General features: G+C 38.8%; 1 protein-coding gene across 20 annotated transcripts in view; it reads left to right on the forward strand.

Moving 5' to 3' along the window:
- PLEKHA5 (pleckstrin homology domain containing A5) overlaps positions 1–26,906 on the forward strand; it is a 181,405-nt gene that overhangs the window by 88,655 nt on the left and 65,844 nt on the right. For all 20 annotated transcript variants that reach the window (XM_054824543.1, XM_054824646.1, XM_054824655.1 and 17 more), the window contains 3 exons: positions 14,262–14,345; positions 15,251–15,371; positions 21,793–21,897. In XM_054824543.1, coding sequence (XP_054680518.1) covers positions 14,262–14,345; positions 15,251–15,371; positions 21,793–21,897 — 310 coding nt within the window. The remainder of the gene's footprint in view (positions 1–14,261; positions 14,346–15,250; positions 15,372–21,792; positions 21,898–26,906) is intronic.

Consider the following 26,906-nt stretch of genomic DNA (forward strand, 5'->3'; position numbering starts at 1 on the left):
AGCATACCTGCATGCATGACAGCTGTCTCAGTTGTCCAGGTGGGCCGGGCACATGCACTTCCAATGCAACATCCATGTATGTACCTGCCTTACTGTGACCCTGAAGCTGAGCTTGATAGCCTGCACTGCTTCTATCCCAGTTCCAGGTTGTGGGCTGTATTTTGTATGCAGCATCAAGATACTTCAGTGCTACAGCTGCCCCTGCGTTATATTAAATTCAGTGGTCTGTGGCAGGTGTGTGAGTGTGTGCGCCTCGCATCAGAAAATTCTAGCTCTTGGGATTAAAACTCAAGAAGTTGTCACTGATGCTGTTAGTATTTTATTACTCAATATGTGAGAGAGCAGCCTACCAGAGTTGGCCAAAGATAGCTTGTGAGTAGACTTTGAATGGCATGCCACAGTTCTAGCAGCTTGGAGTCTCATAACAGCTTGAAAAAACCACCTGTGAAAGAAAACAGTTCCCAGCTTCTGGCTGTCACTGAGGTATGAATTTAATGCGAGAAATTGCTGGCAAGGTCATCAGAAGCATCATGTCTGTTCAAGAGAAGATATTGTCCCACAGTTTTTTCTACTGCTGCAGTTAACATGTTTTTGTAATTGGAGGAGACACTGGTGTGCCATTTTCTGAAAGGGTGTCACAGAATCCTAGAATGGTTTGGGTTGGAAGGGGCCTCAAAGATCATCTAGTTCCAACCCCCCTGCTGTGGGCAGGGACACCCTCCTCTAGACCAGGTTGCCCAAAGCCTCATCCAACCTGGCCTTGAACACTTCCAGGGATGGGGCCTCCACAACCTCTGTGGGCAACCTGTTCCAGTGCCTCACCACTCTAACAGTGAAGAATTTCTTCCTAACATCCAATCTAAATCGACCCTTCTTCAGCTTAAACCCATTACCCCTTGTCCTGTCACTCCATGGCTTTGTAAACAGTCCCTCTCCAGCTTTCTTGTAGACCCTTCCCTTCAGATACTGGAAGGCTGCTCTAAGGTCTCCCCGGAGCCGCCTTTTCTCCAGGCTGAACAATCCCAACTCTCTCAGCCTGTCCTCATAGGAGAGGTGCTCCATCCCTCTGATCAGCTTTGTGGCCCTCCTCTGGACTTGCTCCAACAGCTCCATGTCTCTCCTGTACTGGGGCCCCCAGAGCTGGATGCAGTACCCCAGGTGGGGTCTCACAAGAGTGGAGTAGAGGGGCAGGATCCCCTCCCTCGACCTGCTGGTCACGCCTCTTTTGATGCAGCCCAGGACACGGTTGGCTTTCTAGGCTGCAAGTGCACGTTGCCGTGTCATGCTGAGCTTCTCGTCCACCAGCACCCTCAAGTCCTCCTCCTCAGAGCTGCTTTCAATCCATTCTCTGTCCAGCCTGCATTTGTGCTTGGGATTGCCCCGACCCATGTGCAGGACCTTGCACTTGGCCTTGTTGAACTTCGTTAGGTATGTGGGCTATGTGTTGCTGGGTCATCAATAGTTCTTAATAAAAAATAAGTGTTATTTCAGTTGTACTGTGGGATAAGGATGCAGTTGTGAGGGTCAGGATGTAAAACTAAGAGACTGAATTGCAATATCTTTCTGCCTTGTATGTTTCCTGCATAGCTGTCAAATCTGCTGACAGTCCATTTTGTAAATAAACTGTAGTTGTTCCTTTGCATTTATGAAAGAAATGGATAATGCAGAACAATCTGTGGAGGTGTTGAAACAGAAGATGTGAAAATTCAAGGGGAGGCAGCCAAGAAATACTTTTGTCAAATGGAACTTTCCAAACTTCTGGAGCCAATGGTTTGATTGTACGAGACCAACAGGCATCAAAATGATTGACAATCTGCATATAAGCACTGGGTGGTAGATGTAAACTCTTGATCAGATGAGGTGCTAAAATTTTGTCTGGTAAATTGAATAATGATACAGCCTACTACCTAAGTGACCTTATTCTTAGGGTACTTATTTTGGCCAATTCACCTCTTAAAATAGCTGACTGTATGCATTAAAACGCATTCTAAAAAGTAAATGTTTTTCAATGTAGTGTGGCTGTTTCCTAAAAGAAAATACGCTACATAGTTCACTTGTGTTTACCCATCACACAGATTTTTTTCTTTATTTAAAAAGGCCAAATTGCTGTAATCTACAGAGAAAGCATATTACGGTTACTTTTTATCTGTTCCACTTTGTTGCCTGATAACGAGTAACAGTATTGCTGAAGTTGTCATTGTTGCTACTACTTCAGCAATCTGTCTTAATTATGCTGGTCATTTATTTTATAAGAAACTTAGCACTGAGATGGGAAAAAGTAGCTAAAACACTACATAAAGGAAATAGTACTTAATCTTGTGTTCAGGTTTACTTCCTTTTTTTGCTATTTGTAGGTGGGTTGGTTCTAAAATCAATGGATTTTATGATAATATTTTTTACTGTGGATAATATTTATATGGAAGTATCCTTTCAACTGCTTTTTCTTTCTTAGTATTCTTTTTTTAACTAAGTTGGCATTTTTGAGATAATTTGAGGGAAGTTATGTTTGAATGATGTAAAAGATTCTACATAGCTAGGAATCTTAAGTGATGATGACATTTGATAAGACTACCATAACACTACTAACTTTTTCTGTGTGCGTTCTGAACTAACTGAAAGATATTCCAGTATCTAGGGCTCCTGCCAGTTGTGATGGTGGATATAATAACAGATAAAGAGAAAGTAAACGAAAGCTGCATTTGAAAGAGGGTTCTTTTTGGGGTGGGTTTTTTTTTTGCATTTTTTTTATATGAATCTGACTAATCACCTGTTATGTAGCGTTGGACATTTTCCTGTAGACCACTGCCTCTACATGCTCCCACCCTTCTGTTTTGTGCCTGGTAACAGAGGGAGGGCCCTGATCTCCAGCTCCCAGCTGTAATTAGGCTGTGCCTGTTTCCACAGAATATTTCTCAGCCCTTTTCTTGTTGCATAAAACTGTGGGCTTCCGTTGCTTTTTGATCATATGCATCAAAGCAAGGAATTAATGGTGTAGGCTAATATCATTAAACAGCATGGAAGATACATAGATTCAACGCTGTAAAGGGCTGGTTTTGCTAATTGCTGACAGTATTCTTCGCACCAACAATTAGGCATAGACAGTCACTTAACTCTGACAATCAGAGTTAAACTCGCCATAGGAGCGTAAGAGCCGTCGCCATAGATCAGACGGTGGGTCCATCTGGCCTGGCATTCTCTCCCTGGTAAGGACTTGCGCCCATGTTTCAGACGAAGGTGTGACAGGAATTAACACCGCGTCAAAGTGTGATACTCTTTGGTGGTTTTTTGGTGGATAATATTAAAATGATGTTTTTTTCTGAAAAGCAGTATTTGCTGAAGTGTTGAGGCCTGCCTAATTTTTAGAAACACCTGAAGCTAACAAGATGAATAGTAGGGAATGATGAATTTAAAACCAGAGAAAAGAGAGGAAATGTGGCCTCTGCCATTAGATCAGTTCTCAAGGTTTCCCGCAAGCCTGATTGGCATCCACATCTCTAGATTAAAATACATCTTCACCAGGATCTTTAATCTGAAATATGAGCAAACAAACAATAAGTGCAAACGTGAAGTGTGGATATTTCAAGAAATCAGTGTAGGGGTCTTTTTAAGGATGTGAGCATGTGGAGAAAATCCTGAGATAATTTCTGATCTACTTGTGATTTCAAACAAATCCCAAACCAATTTTATTTGTTGCTAACGTTTCAGTCTTTTGAAGCCTTCTAAAACAACTTGCTGCTATTCTTCTAAGGCAACAATATTACTATTTTTCTGAAGTGATCAGCTCCTGAAGCTGAACCCAAAAGGACTGAAAGAAACAAGAGAGCTGAGCAAGGCTGAGCTGCGCCCTCGGACCTTGGAGATGACAGCTGACACGTTCAGCGTTCCAGTTCAGTGCCACACTTTATACCCTGTGTGTCTCTTTACTTGAACTTTACGTCATAAGCAATGAATATTTTTAATAGAGTTTGTACTCTTTTGTCTGAGATGAATGCAGGCCCACACATGGTGTAAGCCTCAATTAATTATCCTCTGGGGTCTGGTGCACATATTTGCATATGTTCTATCAGTGGACCACCAAGATTATTCAATTAAATCCTTACAATGGCTTTAAGAATGCCGGTGATTAAAGTGTTAGTGATGACTGCCCATTTATAAAATAATTATTTTTATAAATTTCAGTGTCTAGCCTTATTTTTTGCAAAATAGAATCTATTGTGAGGGAATGCCTGAAATACAGAATATGTCTGAATTGGTACCACAATTAAAACGGATATGCAAGTAGATGCACCAACATTTCAGCTGCTTTCTTCTGTCAAATTGTTTAAAGAAATATTTCTAAGCATTTCCCAGATGATAATGTATGTACTTTGCAGAAGCTTGCCAGACCATTTTCCTCCCTTAGCAGACTGAGGAAGTGTCTAGTTATGACCTAGTGTATTCTGATATAAGTGCTTGATAAGCATGGCTTTCTTTTAAAAGTTCTTCTGGGTTATTAATAGAAGTGTGGTGTTACTTAATAAAAATGGATGTTTACTAGAGATGTGATTGTGGAAGTATGCCAACTCCTGGGGCATTGGGAAAGTGATCAAGAAATCATGGAAGTCATGTAGCTATCTGAAGACAGTGTTATGTTGTTAAGTTTCTGTGTAACCTTGGCTAGGAGAAAAAAGGGATTTGCTTCATAGATGGCTAATGCTGTGATTCACGTAATCTTAACAAAACAAACAAAAAAAAAAACCAACCAAAAAACTTCAAACAAACAAACACCCAAAGTAATCATGAATAATAACAGATGGGATAAGGGAAAGAACAACTGACTTGTGCTGTAATTCCTACAATTATTCTTTAAAGTCTGTCACTGCTGTAAGTAGCTTGAGACTAAACTAAACAAGATTTTGAGTTACATGATACAAGAGAGGAAAAAAATACTAGGCAAGTCATTTCTTTTAATGAACCAGCAAGCAGTCTTGAGTGAAAATAATTGACAGCTGAGATCTAAGGAGGCCAACAATGGAAGCAAAGTGGAATGTGAGTGTTGAGAGAATGAGAATCCACAAAATTGGGGTTATTTCAGTAGTAGGTAATTGTATGCCATTATTGAAGAGTGGAAAGTAGGGAGAGGAAGAAGGCATGACAGTGAAAGCATTGAAATCATTGCACAGAAAGAGTGAAAAGCTGGGGAGGAAATTACATGCACAGTTAATAATTTGTGGTCCTCTGGGCTGCTAACTGGGAGAGACAGAGACAAGGCTTTTAAGTGCTAAATACTGAAAATGGAAGAGTCCTGCAGAAGATGCTGAACATATATGCATTGTGGGCTCTTTAGTCTACACCTTAAGTAAAAAAAGAAGTGAAAACCAAAACAGCATCCAAACCCCACACAATACGGTGAAAACAGGGATGAAAAGAAATTTGATGCATCATATATGTGGGGCAAAACAGATCATTAGTAAGAAAACTATGAAATAGGGGGCAACTATATCAATTTACTAAATACCTAGATTTTATGAAGAGGAATTGCTGGCTGTTCTGAAACACTTGCTCTGTATCAGAGAATGCTCCAAAGTGGTTGAAAAAACTGAGGTGAGTAAGCGCTTGTAGGATTTATTCTTCTTGTTAGCAAATGCACAACTGTTTCTGAATGAAAACCAAAGTTTTCTTTTTTTTTTTTTTTTTTTTTTTTTTTTTGTGTCCTCTGATTACCAAATCCATTGAGATCCCTGTTGAACTTAAAGTGGACAAGGGGCTGGATTGAGTGACAGAACAGTCAAGGTTGTCAGTGCTCAAGAGGCGCAGAGAAGTGACAGTGCTGCAGGCTCTTCAAGCCCAATGGAAATGAAGACATTGCAGCACAGCTTTGACTTTTTTTCAGAGTGTGCTAATTGGAAACATCTTGAGCTCTTGAAGCCGTGTGAGCTTGCAGAGAAGTCTGACTTGGGTCAGTTGGAAATACTTTTTGACCGCAAGATTGGGTTTTTTTTGCATAGGCCATATATTAATGTATTTTAAAATACATATACCCCTATGTAGGTATTAAGCTGCTTAATTTGTCTGCATTCACTTTTCTTATAGTTATCTTCAGCAATTCTCATTCAAAACATTTATTGAAAAACATGTAAAATTGGTAAAAGGAACTGTTAGTAGAGTAGGTTTCTCTTGCAAAATGTCTCTAGATTTCATACAGTGAAACGGAAGCGTAAGTCAAAATTGCCATTTGAGTTCATACTTCTGTTTCTAACACTTGCTCAAGAGCACATTTCACTTATGTTTCTAACACTGTAATAAATCACAAAGGCCAAGGCTTGCAGAGCTGATCTTAGCGATATGTGTTGGAGATAATTTTCTGTCTAGTGAGCTTTGAAAACATTTAAAGTTGGTATGCAGCTATTAAAGCATTTGCTAAAAGTTTTTACTGAAATTGATGCTTAATGCTGGGGAGGGTGACTAAGACAAGTGAATTCTCTCTTATTTATTTGGTGTGATTAATTGCTCCATGTAATGTGGTGCAATAGTGATCATGCAGTTACACAGCCTAAGTGCATTTGTCCTTTCTAAATTCAAGACAGGTTTGTTTCTGGTTCTGAAAACCTTTAACATCCTATATGTAAGAAAATATCAATTAACAGTTCCTAATTAACTCATCGTAATGAAGTGCAGCAATGTATTAGTCTGCTAATCTGGGTGGTCTAGCTTCAGCAGCATAGAGAGTTTGTTCTTTGTATTGGACCAGCTGTTGACTGTGGCTTTTTTGTTGCCCTCTCCACAAGTTAGTTTTTACTTCTTCCATCCTCTCTGCCTCTTCATGAGAGGCTGCAGCGTCCCTTCTGCATTGGGAAAGCAAGCTTTTGGGCAGCATTAGCTGCTCCGGCATCTGCTGTCAGTCTTCAACAGGAAGAGGCAGTAGCAGCCAGATTGGAGCATCCAGTGCTGCTTCTGGTCCACAAGCCACCTGCTGAGCCATGCTACTCCAAATCCTGTTTTTCTTTAGAAGACAGATTGTGGGTTTTCACTGCAGAATTGTTATGTTACTCTAGTTCTTGGAAGCTTTCCAGGTAGTTAACCATTACGGGATGCTTGGATTTCAACTATCAAATCTGAGGCTTACAGATAGTTCTGCCTTCTAACACCCACCTTGCTATTTTCTCAAATTTATCTCAAACAGCAAATGATGTATTAGTCATTTTTACTACAGACTAATACTTACAGAATTGAAAATTTTCTTAATCTGCGGTGCTATTATCAAGTTACTATGTTAGACACTGTGGCCCAGGGCTTAAAATGTATGTAGTGAAATGTTATGTAAGTTGATGACACATGACAAGTACATCTCACAAATTGCCACACTTCTGTTTAAAGGTGTGTGGCTTTTGTGGCCTTTACCAAGTCCCAGTATCTTATAAATTCCCAAATACATTGTCTACAGAGTGGAAGACACCTTCCCACAAAGTTTTTGGAAAACTGAAAACAATAACACTTGCTTTTTCTGAAAATGCAGTGCTTGATTAGGAACAACAGTTACTTATTAAAAGCTTCTCAATCTGTATTACAGTATATACTATTCTGGAAAGTATTTCATCCTAGCATTTGTAAAGAGTTTTTAGTATTTGCACTTAATTACGTAAACTTACAGTTTTACATTGGAAGTATGTCATGAGAACATGTTAATCATATCTGCTCAAGTGAGAAAAGGTTTTGTTTTTACATAAATATTTTCACTGGAATATAAATCTTGTTTTAGAATGGTCCTGTTGAAAGAGAGGTTTGCTATTTCAGGGCAGTAGTGCTTAATCTTCTGAAAAATAAATATCAATAATAAGTGAAAAGCTGGTGTACAGTCAGTTATAGAGAGATGTCCAGGTGCTTTTTCATTACAGCAGCAGCAAGGATACCAAAACTCCCATAACTGTAACAGCGTTGCTTTGAACTAAGGAGGGCTTAAAAGGGAAGTCTACAGAATTGATGCTTTTCCTGAAAAAATAAACTCGTAGGAAAAAAAATATGGTGGCAGCAGCGACTATAGTTTAGGTGTTGCATTGTCTGCCAAGAAAATTAGTAGAATTTTGTATGCACATTCCCAAGCCTGTGCACACACAAGGAATTATAAACACTTTGCTTTTAGCAGCATATATAATGTTACACAGGTCTGTCAGCACTTTGTCTGCTTTGAAATTTGCTGTCTCTTTACACTCTCTTTTGTTCAGACTCCTTGATGTTAAGTTACCATACTCATATGTTTTCCAGTGGAGCCATGGAGTGCGGTTTCCAAAGTCGTCGTTTAAAAAGCTTAATTGGAAAAAGGCTCGTAATTGTAGGGTATGATAGCACTGACAAAAAAGTGCTTACATTTGCTATTTACTGTACAATGTGGCATTACAGATTTAGTAAAATAGAAGAGTTGGTACAGCCACAGACCACATCCTTGGTAACAACTGTGTAGGGGCTGCATTTACTTCAATTTTTTCCAAATTCAGACAACTTTTTATTAGATAACTGTAAGTCACTGCATTTATTTCAATTAGAAATGAGAAGTTCTTGTGCTAGAAAGCAAGCATATGAGGTCAAAACTGCTGATGTGACTTTATTAATTTTTTCCCCTAGTTCAGGAATGAAATGCTTCACAGAAGCATAATAAAGCTGGCCTAGACTTGTCTTATGTTTGTCTCCATTTTAATCTTACCTTTAAATGTCAGTGCAAAGATTCAGCATTGCTGTAGAGAGGATGACTTCATTACTCCTGTAATTTTTGCCTTCTTACTTTATCTGTAATCTTTTAAAGTATTTTGTCATGAAGCATGTATGAAAAATGCATAAAATTGCTTCTCACATGAAATACGTCTATGTACCATGAGTAAATTTGTGATATATAAGGATTGCATATTTGCATAATAGAGATGAGATTGTCAGACTTTTGAATCTTAGATAAGAGGAGGCAGATACTTAGTGTAGCATTCTTCTGGAATGTGTTCTTCAGTGTTCGTTTGTGAACAGGAACAGTCTTTCTAAATTAAAGATATGGAGGCCTGTTGAAAGTTGTGTCCTGGTTTATGATTTTGTTTGTATTCTTTCAGTGAAGTAGAATTCAGCCTTTGCTTTGATGGTCACATTGAGAATGAGCAAATGAGAAGGCCTTAGCGTTTAGGAACACATAAATAAAGCCTACAAAGAAGGGGCATGAGAGAAGCTTTGAAGTGGCATCTAGTTTTAATTTTAGTGGGAGAAAACCAGATGTGTCTTTGGGAGTTCTGGCCCAGCTCCATTTTTTTGAGAGGACAGGGAACTCAACCAAATCATACAATGGAGAGACCCCAAACCAACTGTCCCCACCCTAGTACTTTGATCTTTCTTGCCGCTTCTGAGTGAATTGCTCTGTTCCAGAGGAAAGATAGTCTAACCCTTCATTTTTAATTGCGTGCATCCTTCTGTACAACTGGATTATATATCTCTTTTTTTCCATGTCAACTGCTATTATCTGAGTTTATTCCCTATTTAAAAAAAAAAACTGGTAGTGTTAAAGATGATCGCAATTGCAAAATGGCAAAACTGGACAGAATTTTGAATTTGCTGATTTTGTGGTGGTGTGTGTTAGAAAAAAATATCGGTGCACAGCATTTTTGGATCAGTAATCCTGTAAAACACAAGGTAGAACAAAAACAGAGTCCTGCTTGCATAGGACTTTCTGTTGGCAAGTGCTGCTCCTGGAATTACACGTTCTCTTCCTACTTTGAAATGGAATAATATATTTGAATGATCTACTTGAGGGCTTTTTTAGTAGTACTTGGATCACATTTGGCTCTCAGAAAGATTTCTGTTGACTGTCCATTTAGTGAGTAGATTAAAACTACATAACGAGGTTTTTTCAACATGTCTAGAATTGGCAAAAATAAGCAAAGTAATCCTGTCTTCTATAGAGATTAAGGGTCTCAAGGGATGGAAAGGAGAAAGAGCAGATAAGCAAATAACATGAGTCAAATTCAAGGTTGCTGTCAACTTCTAACCTGAACAAGATAAATCCTTTTGCTGTGAGGGCTTGTCCATGTGCCAAAGCCAAGCTACCTGCTAAATTATGCCAAAGCTCGTCGTGTTCAGAGAAGAGGATTGGGAAGGAGAAGTTTAAAAATTCTGGGGAAAAGAGGTCAAGTTAAGTTAGTGCTGTTGTGTTGGTATCAGTTGCCCTGCACTGAGACAGCTAAAACTGGAACTTGCTCCTGCGTGAGCTATTTTGGTGTGGTTAGGGTTTGTGTTGTGGGTCTTTTTTTATTTATTGTTGGTTTGGTTTGTTTTGGTTTTGATCCTTTTATAGCAAGTCATTGTCCCAGGACACTACTGGAATTAAGAACAGAATATTATCTTGATGCATGCAAGAACTATATTTTATTTTGCATTGAAATGCTTATCCCTCACATCATCTTAGCCAGCTGTGTCAATTCCTGGAGCCCAGCACATCCCAGTAGCAAATATTAATGAGGAATAATTCATGCCACATACTGAATTTGGAGAGTATGCTCGTGAATGCTAATAAAATACACGGGGAATTTTTTCCTCTTTGGCTCTAGTGTTTAGCATGTCATTTAATACGACAGAACTATGGATGCTAAAATAGTAAGGGTCAGTTATATCCTTCAGTATAAGTGCAATAGTGTGTGTGGGTGTATATAGTTATCCTGTGTTCTCAAAGCATGGTGATATGAAAAATTGATTGGAGAGGGAAGGAAGAGGAATGTTGTTTCCATATACCTCTTGGAGGCTGTATCTCTGCATAAGCAAAAAGTTAACACCCTGGCTTCTAGCTGCCTGTGTCAAAGTGAATCACTCTTTACCACATAATAAAAGTACAGACACATAAATATGCAGAGTTGAAACTCTGAATTGCATACTGGAGTTTGTAGAAAATCAAAATTAGAATTCTCAGGGAAAAAAAACCTCACAATTTTTGCGTTATTTCCCCTGAGATTTATTGATGAGATATGTATTGTTATAGTGTAGTATATGAAATACTAAGTGTGTATGTGGACCCAGAAATTCATGGATTACCAAACAGCTGTCTAAATCTAATGTTGAAGATTGTGAATATCAAATGGTAGCTTGTTTTTAATGAAAATCTCTGTAGTCTGCAAGATCGAGTTTAAAACAAATGCTTTAACCTACTGTTATGTGGGAGGGTTATGACAATAATTATCAAGCTACTCTACACCTTATGCAAATATTTTGAGGAGTCTTGTCAAAATATCAGCTAAATTAATGCCAAAAATGCAGTAATTCAGATGAGCAATGAAAAAGTTTTCAAATGGAAGTATTTAAAATCTATTCATCCAGTTAGACATATTTACAGTCATCACATTTCCTAGTTGCATGTACAAGCTGAATTTCCAGTGTTCACTCATGACATTTCACTTGCATCTAAGCTGAAGAGGAAGAAAAGATTGGGGTTTTGCCTTGCCTTTGTAGAAGGAAGTGGCTATAAAGGTCTGTCAAATGCTGGAAAGGAAGTATTGTATATCCCACAGGAGGGTGTTTCATGTCTACTATAATTTTTTGTCATTTTTATGTAATGTCAGCTACACCTCTGTACATCTCAAAATTATTGTGAGTAGTAAGGAAAACTATTTTGTCCAAAAAAATTTTTATATTTTTGAAATACTGACTTGATATGACTCCAGCCTGAAATGAAATATTCTTGAATAGGTTTGTGTCAGTGCTTCCTCTCCTCTCTCTCTCTTCTTGTCCTTCCCCTTCCTGCTTTCCCTCCTGGTTTTGTGTGACCTCCCCTTCACGGTCTTTGAGCGTTATCTCTTCTTGTGTCAGTGTGTGCTGGGCGCACTCATGCAAAACATGGTATGTGCCTCCTCTGTAGCGGTCCTGAATATTGATGGTCCTTGAGCAGAAGTCCTGATTGATCCATTTATTTTTACACTTCTGGATGTCAGCTGATAGCCAGCTATCAAGGTTTAACGTGAACAAGACATCAACGTTTTGGCAAAGCTTGCAGAGTGCCAGCTCATCGCCATAATTTTTTCTTTTTTTTTCCCCACTTTGGTGTCAGGGTTTCTGAAATGTCAGAGAGAACAAAAAAAGGTTTTGGAAGTGAAGAAAAAGAGGAATCACAAAAAAACCTGGATGCTTCCTCAGGAATGTTTTGAATTTGAATTCTCTCCAATCTGGGCCTCTTTAATTTGACGGGCATCGTAGGCCCATGGCAGTTAGGAATGGCACAGATGTACTCAGGTCATCTCTTTCTGTACCCTCATTGTAATGGATGCATTTCTGCAACAGAAGCTTCTTTAGAAGCTAAATTTAGCATTCCGCTGAATTTAGCGTGAAGATAAAGTACCTGCATTTGCTAGCTCATTAGTTAAGCTCCATAACATGTCTATCCATTTAGGTATTAATAGGGTTTTAAAATCCCAGTAAAGAAAGTGCTAAGAATTGGGCTATCTTTCTAATCTTGCCCTTTAGGTTTATGCAGACTTATCCAACTATCCACTGACTGAAGTAGTGTGAATATTTTATTAGGCCTTTCTTTGGAGGTAACTTTTAATTAGTATGCCTCCATAATTGCAAAATGTTATGTTCCGAAGACGTTTTCAAGAAACCTGGGGAATGTTAAGATAGTCTTGTTAAGTGTAGGGTCTTTTAAGAAACCGGAAGGATAGAGAGCATAACATTTGCAAGATGAGCTGTGCTTCATGGGTTTGAAAGCTAAGAAGGTTAAATGAATAGGCAATAAAAGAAGTAGGTGTTAAGGATGAAGTGTCGTTCAAAGGTTTTGTTCTGAACCTCTTCTGCTATCTTGCAACTGAAGCACTTTTTTTCTTTTGGTCCAAGTTTGTTCTCTGTCCAAGAATATTTTTCAGGGCTGAGCTTGTGATAAGAAAGGCATAGTATTATATACGATACCTTAAATGAAAAAGATTATTATCGTATATTCTTTGCAAAAGTAAATACTATCAAATGGAATTACTTTCGTCATGATTTACAGTGCTGATTTCAGATACTGGCGGGTTTTGCGTTATATACTTTTTTGGTTATAAATATTATTTAAAGTGTTAAAAACAGAAGAGGTGAGTTTGTTTTGAAGCATCTGGGTTATATCCAAATAACACATCTGTGTTATATGCTTATTGCCCTTTCTTAGTCTGATTTCTGCTTGTATGCTTTTTAATCACTGAACCAGGTTTAAATTTCATCGGTGCGCCTTTCCTGCTCTCTTCCTGCATTTCAAGGCTGGCGAGTTCAGAGGGGCTTAGTGCAGTTCAGCCACCCTTGCTTCTCGTAGTTGTATAGTCTTGCCGAGGTGCCAGCTGGCAGCTCCGCGCTCTCAGGTGTGCTCCTAGCATAACCGGGGCTGAGACCCTGCCGCTTGCATGGAAGCTGGGGGTGGGAAAGCCCCGGTCTGTGGCAGGGATGAGATATGACTGTCAGCTGACTGACATATCTGGTAGGTAGTAAAGGCAAGTCTTCTTCTCCCCATCTCTTCCTTCCCCTCTAGGGCTGGAGGGCTCAAGTCAAAACTTTTCCTTCTTGAGTGGCAGCAACTGATAGTGGTTGAATCTTGCCAATTTCTTCCAAGTTGTGGGAGCTGCTGTGATCTAGCAACACGTGCAGTTCAGGGGAACGAGATGCTGCAAAGTGAGCGTATTGTGCTGGTGAGGGTGAAGCCCTCAGCTGGCAGGGTCCTGGCCCCTTGGAGGGGCTCCCAAGAACAACGCTGCAGGGGGGTTGCACTCTGGATTTAAAAAGTCACGAGCAAAGTAGAACTGTGATTTTGACGCACCACTCTGTTCCAATCACTGAACATTTATCTGTATTATTAGAAATTTTTAAACTAATATCTTCATGTTCTATGCTAGAAGACAATTGCATTTACTCTCTTGTTATTTTATCCCTACAGAACAGCTGTTTGTCTTGTGTTTAACTGGTCCCTGTCTAGCTGAAATCCTGTTTAGGACTATATAAAGACTTACGTGAAGTGAATTATCAGTGATCATATATGAACTACTACCACTCTTAGTGCTCTAGTTTTTAAATTCAAAACCATTACCAACCCAGTGCAAATATTTTCCATCTATTTCCAGAATATTCAAGAAAATTCTTTAATACTCTCTATCCTTTTTGTTAGCTTATATATGTTTCTGTGTATACATGTACATTATATGTCATAATGAAATCATCATTTTAATTTGGCTGATATACTGGATTTATATACTCGAGTTGGAAAATAAAAAAATAATTGCCTCATGATTTTCCTTATCTCTCTTCTGCAGTCATAATGAACGAAAAGTAACCTGCAAACATCCAGTAACAGGACAGCCATCACAGGACAACTGTATTTTTGTTGTGAATGAACAGTAAGTGGCATCTGTTTCAGTCTGTTAAATACATATTTTAAAACTTGTTAATATTGAAGTAAGATTCGGTGTTTGCTAATTGCAATATTTATTTTTTCCAAGCATGTATACAGTTTTACTTGTTTCAATATTTTGAAAGTAATATTAAGTATTTAATACTAATTTTTTTTAAGATAAAAATGGTAGCCAAAATTAGTTATATGATAGAAATGCATCGTGTTTATGCACTGTGTGAATTTCCACTTGTCACTTTTCTTATTCTGTAGTATTAGCAAAAGACCTAATGCATAATAATAAAGACCTATTGCATAATAATCCAATAAACTTCCAAAAAGGAATAAATTTGTTAATGACTTAGGGACAATCAGTTTTGCACTAGTTTTGTAGAATACACAACAATATGAGAAGGTATGCATACAAGTCATACCTGACCTCAAGATTTCATGTGACTCGGTATTGGGTGTCCTTCTTGCCACCATTGCTGCAACACGTTATACAGTGGCTGGAGTGAAAACTGTCCAAACTCTGCAATGTGTGAGATTTCACAAATGTGTATGTCCAACCGAAACGATTCTAGGATTCTATGTTCTCACTGAAGTGGGACAAAGATATATGGGGTCTTTGGAGAATATTTCTTCCCATTTCCATCTCATGCTCATACCTATCTTTTTCTCTCCCACCAACACCTTACACTAATAGAGAAATCCTATTTTAAAATGTCTTAAAGTTCATCTATATTTGACTTAAGTTTAAAACATGGTGCAGGTAACTTTACAATGAAGTGTGAATTGCTTTTAAATTGGAAAAGTAGGACACAGGCTGTATTAGGCTACATCTAGGGGTGCTTTTTAATAGCAGTCTGCGCACACAGCATGTTCTAGTGCTATTACATATTCTATTTTCAGGACTGCTGCAGCAATGACATCTGAAGAAAAGAAGGAGCGACCAGGAAGCATGATATGTGAAGCAACTAACTATAATCTGACATCAGATTATGCTGCTTATCCAATGAGCCCTGTGGGCAGAGTAAGTCTTTATGTCCAAATTAAATTAAAATTAAAATAATTCAATTATTCTGCATGGTACTAGGCAGTGGTATTTATTAGTATTCCACTGAATAAGAGAAAGAAAGTATAGGTCTTTTTCAGGGCACTTGTCTCCTTTCATGTTTAATTTGGAAACTGAGGTGTCTGAAGCAAATTACCACTGAAGCTGTAATTTTTATCAGATATCTCAGATCTTATGACTTGCACACACTTAAATTGTTTGCAGAATCTGACCTTCCTAATCAGTGTGAATAAGCAAAATCTTGAGTGACTGATCAGACATCGGGTAAGGATTGTTATGGAAATTGCTCCATCACAAACAATTGACTGTATAAAATAGAATACTAATTGTGTAAAGTAGAATTGTAATTGTGTATAGAAGTAGTTCCAAGAGAGGTGGAAGGTGTCCTTGTGGTAAAATAAAAGGGCAGACAATGACGTTTGCTGTCATTGGACCAGAAGTAGAAGTCCTGGTTTGCTAGGAAAAAATTCCTGGGAAAATTCTTGGAGATTCCTAGGCCACCTGAATTTGTGTCCCACTTTCTCCACTCACCCAGCTTCTCAGAAGAATAAAGTAAATGCTCAGATGTTTATTGAGGTGATAGATTCAATGATATCTACTTAAAGCTTATCGGATAAATCTGATAAGGCTATTGCATGCATTTTTTTACATTTTTGGACAGCTTTCATAAAAGAAAGTGCATTTGCCACAAAATTAAGAATTTTCTTAAGTTTGCTAGGACACCAAGGTAACAACTTTGGTCAGTGATGGCAGAGAAGATCCCTGTAATCTTTTCTACCCAGCAATTAACATGTAATCAAGGAAAAAAGCCCCATATTTTTGCTAGTTATTGAAAACTTTAACCCTGAGAAGTGCTTTTTGACAGATTCATCCAGCCTGCGAGAGAAAAATAAACTTTGGAATGTGTTTTAACTGAGCAAATGCCTTAATTTCAAAAACTTGGATTGAAATAGTTTCTTTCCCATGTGGTAATAAACATTGTAAGATTTTTTAAAGTGCATTTTGGAAACCTTGTAATATTGTTTTAAATGTCTCCTTAGACAGGCAGAATCCTTGACCTGCATTAGAAAACTGTTATTTAATGAGAAAAGTGCCTTAATCTTTCTGTGTTGCTGGGGGAGAAATAAAGGAGTCACAGATGAATTAAACAGTAACAAAATCCATAATTTCAACTTTCATATGATTGCGTATAAGTTCATGCAGGAAATTTAAAACAAAACAGAAAAACCCAACACCACCACCACCAAAAAACCAAACCCCAAAACAGCTAAGCCCTAAAACAACCAAGCAAGCAAAAAACCCAAGATAACTTATTGTTAGAGTTGTAATAGTGATGTGGATCGCACTATTTACACAGAAAATAAGTTGCAGCGGAACTAGCTAGGAAGCACTCAGGTTAAATGTACGAAATGAATTAAAATTTAGGAGCATGTTTTATGTATTTTTCACACTCCTCTTTCAAAAGAGAAATTTAAAATGCCATTTAGCATATTTGTTTCACAGTGTTTGAGAAGGAAATTGAGGTTGTTACGGCCTAGTTATTGTAATTTCTTTACTTTCATTGGTTAGTGAAACTTTCGCTTCACGTGGAAATTATTGTATCCTGAAGAAGTAGACTTTTGTTCTACTCTTCATTCCTCCTGTCTATTTATTCTAGTTATTAAGTGCACTTAAGATATTAATATGATTACTGTGACTGTATGTGTAACTGCTGTACATCACTTTTCAAATGTAAATTTGTCTGAATTACTGCAACACCATTTAAAAAGAGATGAATGCTTGCAAAGTAGAAGCACAGCTAATATTAGTCAGCATTTTCTAGTGGTTCTTTAAGGCTAACAAATTGAACTGCTTTTAAAGATAACTGTATAGGAATCACCCATTGGTTGTACCTGGATGCACCAACTAATTTTCTTCTGTGTTTTTATTTTATTGCTCATATCAATCATATGCTCTATCAAGAGTAGAGCCTGAAATTTTTAGTTGTCTTACCGTCTTTTAATATAGTATGTAGAGGCTCTGTGTATTGCAGCACAATAAGAGAGGAGTAAAATACTGGTGTTGAAAGTAAATTACAGAACAGAAGAACGTTTCATGTGGTTGCCACACCTATTTTTAAGGTGTTTCTGTTTTCAGAGATAACTTATGAACTTAGGTACCTAATATTGGAAGGTAATGAGGAGTGGACAAAAAGTGTGTGGTACAACTAAAGTTTTAGGCAGTTGAGGGGTATAGAAATACATTTTCCCTTTCATTAATGTTAATTGATCCTGAATAGACATGGAACTTGGAGAAGTTTCTATTTTGTGGCAGAAAGATTCATTGGAGTCTAATGCTACTGCCTAGAGGCTAATATGAGATGAGGCAAAAATCAGTCTCTCCCAAGTAAAAGTCTTATTCCTACTCTTCTTTCCCACTATAGAAATGATGCTGGCCAAATAACACACTAGAGCTCTGTTAAGTGCTGCTTCTGCCCTGTTAGCTTGAAGTGTATTTCTAAATTGGAAGCTGCTAGCACAGACCTCTGACTGTGAGAAAGATCTACATAGGCTTGAGATTGCTACAGAGGTATATATTTATACCACTCTTTTAAAAATTAAGAAGTTGTTTTTGTAGTTGTCGTCTTTTTTTTTTTTTTCCTTCCCCCCCCCCCCCCTAAAATCGCTACCTAGATAAATATAATTATATGTCCTGAAATGCATTCAGGGAATCAGCTTTTTAATGTGTAGAAAAAAGTCAGTCATATTACCAGTCACCCTCCACAGTTCACCTCCCTTGCACTCTATTGGTGTCCTGATTATCAGCAGAGTAACGCTAACAATTTTCTCACAGTAAGTGGAATGGAGTGTTAGCCCGGGACAGCTGCTGCAGAACTCCTCCTGTCTCCATTACAGCTAGGATGTATGACATTGTTTATAAGTACTTACCAGTTTGTTTACAGATATTTCATACAGTGCTTAAGTCAGTCCAGCTTTAAATGGCTAGTTTAGGTATAGCCATACATGTCTTCTCAGGATTCAGGGTAGCCAAAAATTTCGGAGTAACAGTCATGAGATACATTAACAAACAGCATAGTGAACAGGAATAATGTGAGGGGCCGTATTGGTGCTCAGGACTAAACATCTCTGCTGTGTTTTCATGGTTTATATTCAGACTAGTCCAGTAGTGCTCCTTGTGCACCTTACATTTTAGTCTTACCTAAAATCCAGTTTGCTCTACCATGCAAACCAAAGCACAGTAAGAGTGAAAGATTGGGAGATTTGCTTCAAGAGCAACCTCCTGGTCCAAGCTAAAATGCTGAGGCAGAAACCCACTCAGCTCATGGAAAACTGCAACATTGGAAGGCACTGAAATTGCCTACAAAATCCAGAAGGCAGCATCGTGTTGGTTTGTGGTTTGGGAGATAATGTAAGCCTTGAAGACTGGAAACGTATTTTTAAACAGAAGTTGAAAGTAACAAAGATTGAGATTTCAATTCTTTGAGTTCACATGCAGAAAATTTATCAGCAAGATTATCAATCCATGTTTTTCAAATACAGGCGCAATAAGTTTAGTGTTACTACTTTAGTGCTAGTTCTGAAACTGAGGAAGAAGCCTCACATAAATTCTGTGTCCTCCACCAGCTAAGCAGAGAGAAGAGCAGGTTGCAGAGTGATGAAGTGTGCAACACCAGACTGATCTGTTGCCCAGAGTTCAAAACCCTGCCAGTGTTTGTTTTCTTCAGGTTTGGGAAAGAGTGAATATCACTGGCTGGACTTCCTGGCTTCTTTCTCAGTACTGGAACTGTACAGGGTCCCTCCTGAAGGTTCTGTTTGCAGAGGCATCACAGTCGCTGGGAAGACGATTCCTTAGAATGGGTCAGATGGTACCAGATGTGACTATGAGTTTGCTAGCTCGGTTACCTTCTACACCTTCCAGCAAGTGATGAGTCGTTGGACCCTTCATTCATTATCCTTCTTTTCTCTTTGCCTTCTCCAGAAGCTGGAGCCGTGCAATGTCCTATATTTTTAGTGCTGTAGGGTAAAAAGTATTTGAACCCTGCAGTTTGTGGTGTTTTGGTTTTTTTTTTCCTTTCTTCCTGTTTCCCCAGTTTGAGATATATTGGGTATGTGTGTGAGAGAACGTGGAATGATCAGGGATTCCAGACATGACAAGAGGAGGAGATGATCTAAAAAGTTTGAGAACTCATGATTAGTTATATATACACCCACAATATTTCAATATCCTAAAATACTCATTGTCTCAAGGCTCAGAGTTTGTTGTGAAGAGTTATTCACTTTACATTGTGTGTGATAAAGTAATCACAAGTCACCTAAAGTGTTCTCTGTATTAATTAAAATTAAAAAGCACTTGTGATGCTCTGTTTAATTAATGGAAGTTTGTATTCACAGTTGGTAAGATGTATAATTAACCCATTAACTCTTTGTGAAATTGGAGTCAATATGGTTTGTTATCAGACCTATCTAAGAGATATCTATCTATTTTATCTGAATTTGTTAGTAGACTTGACATTAGTAGTACTTGTGGTTGGTTGTGTTTTCAGAAATGTCTGTAATGTGTTAGTCATTGTACAAGCATAGGAAATCTGGAACGCTCTTGAGAGGTTTTGAACCTTTAATACCTAATATTAGAGCAGGTATGAATGTTATAAATTACTTCTGATCAAAATCTTGGCCCAGCTGTTGTGTGATATGCCAATATAGTAGCCAAACAGGTTAATTGAGATGGATATAGAGTTAATTTTATAATGTGCTGTGGATTGTTATAAGTTCTCTGTATATTCCTTTTTTTTTTTTTTTAGCTGGATATCATAATTCTTGTGGCTTCTTACAAACCTTTGTCCATTTTGCACTGCTGGAAATTTTCAGATGAAAATGTGAAAGATTTTTACTTTTATTTTTAATTAGGCTTTCCATTGCTTCCTCTGTCTTGCTTTCCAGACAGAATTGAGTCAAATCTCTGTATCTCCAAGGGAAATTAAAAGCACTCTGTTTTTATATTCCCTCCTGATTCTTTCAAAAAATAAATACAAAATGACCTTGTTTCATTGTGTTGTAGGCTTAAGACAAACACATGTAGTTTTTGTAATGTTATTCTTTTTTGGCTAAGTTATGTTCTGTTCTTCAGTTAATTGCATCGTTGACAAAAGCTGTGCATCATTTTAAATTGCAGTTTTCAGTTTATGATTTGTAACCTACTGTGGAATTCTCTCTGAAGCATGTATAAAACCCAACTCAGCTCTGTGGTGCGTGTTGAGAGAATTTCCATAGAGAAACCCCATACCCTAATTTGCAACAAGAACCGAGTGTTTGTTTCATCTTCCTCCTTTAGGAACTTTGCATAACCTTATGATTAGTCTCAGTAGTAGAGATGGGGAAGCTGAAGCACAGGGTTATATTGTCTCAGTTCAAATGGTGGATTTGGAGCAGAGGCTTAAACTTACTTGAACTTCACTTTTGCAGAGTGGGATACTTTGTGTTATTACATCACGTGATCTCTGAGACACCAATTCTTACAGAATTTGAAACAGAAGTAAATGTTCAGCCTAGTTGCAGAACAAACTTTCTGAATGTGGGCTGAAAAGAATGAAGTGTGAATTGGCAAAGCGCTGCACGTTTCTTTATGCCTTTTCCAATTTCTTTTGGTTACTCAAGTAGAAGAGGAATAAAATGCAAAATGAGTTATTCTCCTGCTTTTAGTCATCTGTAATCATTGCATAGCTGTAAGGATGTAAAAGATTTAAGCAACAGCAGAAATAAGCACTGGAGTTTATGGTCAAAAGATTCAAAGTAGGCCTTAATGCAAGCAAATAAAATAAAGAATATTCAAACCAGCCAAGAGATCATAGAGCAAAGGGTTCTTGAGAGGGGAAGAAAGAATTTTAAAAAGTTAGTAAGTGTTAGGAAAGGGGGAGACTGAATGAGAAGCCTTTGACTTATATCTTGTTGAAATGTGAACAAGTTTTCATTTATTAGGACAGAGTTGGAAGCAGGAAAGAGTAGCATTCTCTTGCCCAGGTGATGTAATTTGTCATAATTAATGATAGTTCTGCTAATTTTACTTCTCTTTCTACAGCTTGGTAGGCTTTCTACCTACTTTATAAGAAGGTCAGATATGTATCTGTTTCTTTTTCTTATTTAAAAAAAAAAAAAGTACTTGTCTTGGGATTTGTCTTTAAATTTTCTGCAGAGGAAAAAGAAAGAAATGCTGAAGCCAGCAGAACCATCATAATAATTATTTATCTAAAAAAGGCATACAGTTTGTATTCTGCAATCCCCCAGAGGAACATGTATGAGAAAAAGATCTGCAAGAAAAGGTGTTATGATTTTTCAACAGATACTGATATTATGTTTTCTTTAACCTGTTCAATTCAATTTAGACATCACGATCTTCAAAGAAGGTTCATAATTTCGGAAAAAGATCAAACTCAATAAAGAGAAATCCTAATGCACCAGTTGTCAGACGTGGCTGGCTCTATAAACAGGTACTCTTCCCCTTTTCACTCCCTTCTTTTTTTTTTTTTTGTAAGGTGTGTAATGTACAAAAGACAATCATTTGCATAAAATACAGTGATAGCTATACCAGAGTGAAGCTATAAACTGTGAGGAACTGACACATGGTATTTTAATTAATTTGCTACTTATTGGATAACATTCTGATACAAATGAGTAAGGGCATCGACTAGTACAGAACATTGGTATAATACATACACGTACTTCTCTGAGAAATCCACAAAGCGCTTGAAAAATCTAGACAGATGTTGGTAGTGAACAGCTGAATGAATTTCAGACATGCTGAGACAATGGGAAAAGGATGTATGGCTCAGCGTACTGTTTTCTTGAATTCTGAAGTTTCTTTTGTTACGCTGCATTTTTTTTTAAGTAATTATTTTCAATAACAAATTGAAAATAAAGAAGCAATGTTTTCATTTATGAAGAGACACCCTGTTTTCTTAACTCAGAGATGGTCATCTTAAAACCAGAGTTCATTTTAGGTTTTCCTATTGAATATGAACTAATCTGCAGTATGTGCTCTTTAGAATTTGGTGACAGTGTACCCAGCCTGCTGTAGATTTGCTATTCTGCAATACCAGACCACTTGCCCTTTCTTGCTCTGCAAGAAATCAGAGTAGTTCAATGAAAAAACTAAACAACAAAACTGATTAGGCCATATTAGGAATATATTTATAAATCCACCAAGAACCCTCTAAGAACCTGTTACTTAAACTCAGCTGAGCCAAACTTAGATATGTAGTTTTGGATCTACATTGTCATTTACTGTCCCTACTCTGGTAGACTGGTATGACCCACCTAGCTTTCTGGGTGCTGTTGATGAGTCAGTTTTTAAAAATTGCTATCAGATAAAAAGATCTAGAAGTATCTGTTTAGTAGAAGATTTTTCCATGTTTAGATACTCTTGTGGCCTATACTCTCATGCAATGTTGAGAGTGAAAAGTTGTCAAAAAGGTGAGAGGTTTTGGGTTTTTTGCTTTGTTTTGGGGCTATTAAACTCATTAGCTTGAAAAAAAGTCACTCTATTCCTGAAGTAATGTTTTCTCAATTTTTTAATTGAGACAATCAATTAACTTGATTGAAATATGAAGTCTGAATTATAGAACAGGTGGTTGTGCACATGAGTATCAGTGTTATGTTATCTTTGATGTCTACTTCTGAATAAGTTAGATTTGTGATAATCTCATTTTTCATTCTGAGGTCCTTTGTAATGAGTTTTACATGTATGAAAAGGTATGGTTATGTACCTGAACTAACTTACTAGAATGCTCTAAAGATTCTTGCTGGTTTATGTCTCGTTTCATGTCAGACCATGGATATTCAGCATATAAAGTAGGATAAAGTTGTTGCTTTCCTAAAAATTGTACTCTTTGTTCATATTACCAAGTCCATTTTAGTGTACAATTGTATTATTTTACTAATGAAGAAACAGTAGCTATATTTTAAGATCGCAGAATCATGATGGTTGGAAGGGACCTCTTGATGACCTAGCACAACCTCCCCTGCTCAAGTGGGCTCAGCTAGAGCAGGTTGTCCAGGACTGTGTCCAGTTGGGTTTTGAATATCCTCACAGATGGAGACTGTACCACAACCTCTCCAGGCAACCTCTGCCAGTGTTTGATTGCTTTCACAGTAAAAAAGTTTACTTCTGCTTACGTGGAATTCCATGTTTCTTAATTTGTGCCTGTTGCCTCTAGTCCTGTTACTGGGCACCACTGAGAAGAGTTTGGCTCCATCTTCTTTACGCTCTTCCATCAGGTACTTATACATATTGATAAGATGCCCGCTGAGCTGCCCTTTCTCCAGACTGAACAGTCCAAGCTCTCTCAGCCTCTCTTCACATGAAAGATGGTCTGATCCCTTAATCATCTTTGTGGCCCTTTGCTGGATTCACTCCAGCATGTCCATGTCTCTCTTGTACCAGTGAGCCCAGAGCTCCAGCTAGACCTCACTAGTGCTAAGTAGAGAGGAAGGTGTAGTGGGTTGACCCTGGCTGAGGGCCAGGTACCCACCAGAGCCTCTCTCTCACTCCCCTCGTTCACTGGACAGGGGAGAAAAAGTATAACGAAAAGCTTATGGGTCGAGATAAGGACAGGGAGAGATCACTCACTAATTGTTGTCACGAGCAAAACAGACCGAACTTAGAGAGGGAATTCATCTAATTTATTACTAGGCAAAACAGAGTAGAGGAATGAGAAATAAAATCAACTCTTAAAACACCTCCCCCCACCCCTCCCATCTTCCCAGGCTCAACTTCACTCCCAGCTTCAACCTCCACCCCCTCAGCGGCACAGGGGGACAGGGAATGGGGGTTACGGTCAGTTCATCACACAGTGTTTCTGCCGCTTCTTCATCCTCAGGGGGAGGACTCCTCTCAACATTCCCCTGCTCCAACATGGAGTCTCTCCCACGGGCTACAGTCCTTCACGAACTTCTGCAACGTGAGTCTCTCCCACGGGGTGCAGACCTTCAGGAGCAGACTGCTCCAGCGTGGGTCCCCCATGGGGTCACAAGTCCTGCCAGCAAACCTGCCCTGACGTGGGCTTCTCTCTCCACGGGTCCACAGGTCCTGCCAGGAGCTTGCTCCGGGATGGGCTTCCCACGGGCCACAGCCTCCTTCGGGTGCCTCCACCTGCTCCGGCGTGGGGTCCTCCATGGGCTGCAGGTGGAATCTCTACACCCCCTCATCCTTCCTCCATGAGCTGCAGCGGGACAGCCTGCTTCACCATGGTCTTCACGACGGGCTGCAGGAGGATCTCTGCTCCGGTGCCTGGAGCACCTCCTCCCCCTCCATCTGCACTGACCTTGGTGTCTGCAGAGTTTCTTACATCTTCTCACTCCTCTCTCCGGCTGCAAAAGCTCTCTCTAACTTGAGGGTTTTTTTCCCTTCTTAAATATGTTATCACAGAGGCGCTGATTGGCTCGGCCTTGGCCAGCGGCGGGTCTGTCTTGGAGCTGGCTGGCATTGGCTCTATCTGACACAGGGGAAGCTTCTGGAAGCTTCTCACAGAAGCCACCCCTGTAGACGCCCCCCGCTACCAAAACCTTGCCACGCAAACCCAACACAGAAGGGTGTTCTCCCTCCATCTGTTGGCAACACTGCTAACGCAGTCCAGGATGATGTTGGCCTCTTTGCTGTGAGGGTGCGTTGCTTGCTCATCATCAGCTTGTTGTCCACCAGGACCCCCAGGTTCTTCTCCACAAAGCTCCTTTTCAGCTAATCAGCCCCAGTGTATACTGGTGCATGGGGTTATTCCTCTCCAGATGGAGGACTGAGCATTTCCCTTTGTTGAATTTCATGAGATGCTTCTCTGCCCAATTTCCCAGCCTGTCAAGGTCCCTCTGAATGACAGCACAACCATCTGGTGGTGTATCAGCTCATAGTTCATATGACCTCTAAACTTGCTGAGGGTGCGCTCTGTCCCAGTAGGCAGGTCATTAATGAAGATGTTAAATAGCCTTGGCGACAGTATCAACCCCTGGGGTAGACCACTAGCAACTAGTACTACTGATCACCACTTTCTGGGCCTGGTAGTTCCGCCTCACTGCCCAAATGCATACTGTTGGACAGGGTTTATGTGTAAAATTACTTAAATGCTGTGATGTTTCATTGCTTTTTGTAAGAAAAGGGGTCACTCTATGTTTCCATGTTGTAGCAGTAATTGAAAGCCAATTTAGTCAAGAGGTTTACCAATAGATACTATCTTAAGAAATTTACAGTGAAAGCTTCTGCAGGTTTCTTTTTGACAGTAAGATAATTTTCTTAAAGTGTTTATGTAATCGCAGATAACAGCAAGTTTTGTTTGACTCAGGGTTTGCTGTTTCATTGCATGTAATGCTGTTCTTCTGTCATTTTTCTACTAATTTTTAAGTCCGGGGTCAAGTCTTTTTTTTGGAAGGTGTTTACTGTGAACATACTGTTACCATGTTATGACATAACCGCAATCAAGAGGGAACAATAATTAGTAAAGCCACTGATACAAAAAAAAATTAAAATATGAGAACCACACAATCGTTTTGTGTGCCTTTCTGCTATGCCTGAAGAAGGCCAAAAGATCATTCCTATCGTGTCTTCTTGCTGGTAGAATTTTACATGTGGCCATGAGTGGTGTGATAAATGTGATGTTGTGTAACAGCCTCTTCAGAAAGTCTGTATGAGGGTTTGTGATAATTCTTTATACTGAAGAATTTTGGGCATTTTCACATTGTACAGTTGATTTTTATGGCCAGTGTCCTTTGGGCCAGAGGTCTGGCACCCTAATCCGCTACCAAGTCAGGGACCTTGTCCGTGAGGTGAGGAAGGCAGCCTCCTCTCCTCGTGCCTGCCTTGCCAGCTGTGAAATAGGAGCTGACTGCTATTGACAGTGCTTCCAGGCTTCGTTAGTGTTTGTTAAACCACTTTGAGGTCCTCAGAAGGAAGGTGTTATAGTGTTCAGTTATTCTATTTCTGAAAATGTTTGTGGCAAAGAATTTTTTAACTTTTTATGAATGATATTTCCTAGCTAATGCTTGCTTCACCCTTTCTTCTCCCTCCTTCAGCTCATTTCCTCCACCCTAAAAAGAGCGGAGCTTGAAATATGAGACTAAAATTTCTGCTGACTTTTCTCAAGTAAAACTCAAAACAACCCCAAAACCAAACCCACACCACCTCATAGTTTTTCATTAAAGAATCCCTCTTCTTGCTTGTCACAAAACCTGTTTACGATAGGAATATTGATAATTCACACGTACCTTCCTCCTTGGAACAGATTAACATATTTATTAAATCTGATTCTACTAGGATGTGCATGCTGCAATGCTCTGGCTTATTTACACTGCAGCAGTGGTGGCAGTCTTTCATTCTGAGTCGTGCAATCTAAATTGGTTATAAGCATAAAAGAAAATGAAATTGCTTTAGGAATAAACTTTATTTGGGAAAGAAATTTGCTTTAGATATATGAGGAGTAGTAGAAGATGAAGTTCAGCAGAGAATTTCTTAAGG

The sequence above is a fragment of the Grus americana genome, chromosome 1 (genome assembly GCF_028858705.1).
Source record: "Grus americana isolate bGruAme1 chromosome 1, bGruAme1.mat, whole genome shotgun sequence".
Lineage (NCBI taxonomy): Eukaryota > Metazoa > Chordata > Aves > Gruiformes > Gruidae > Grus > Grus americana.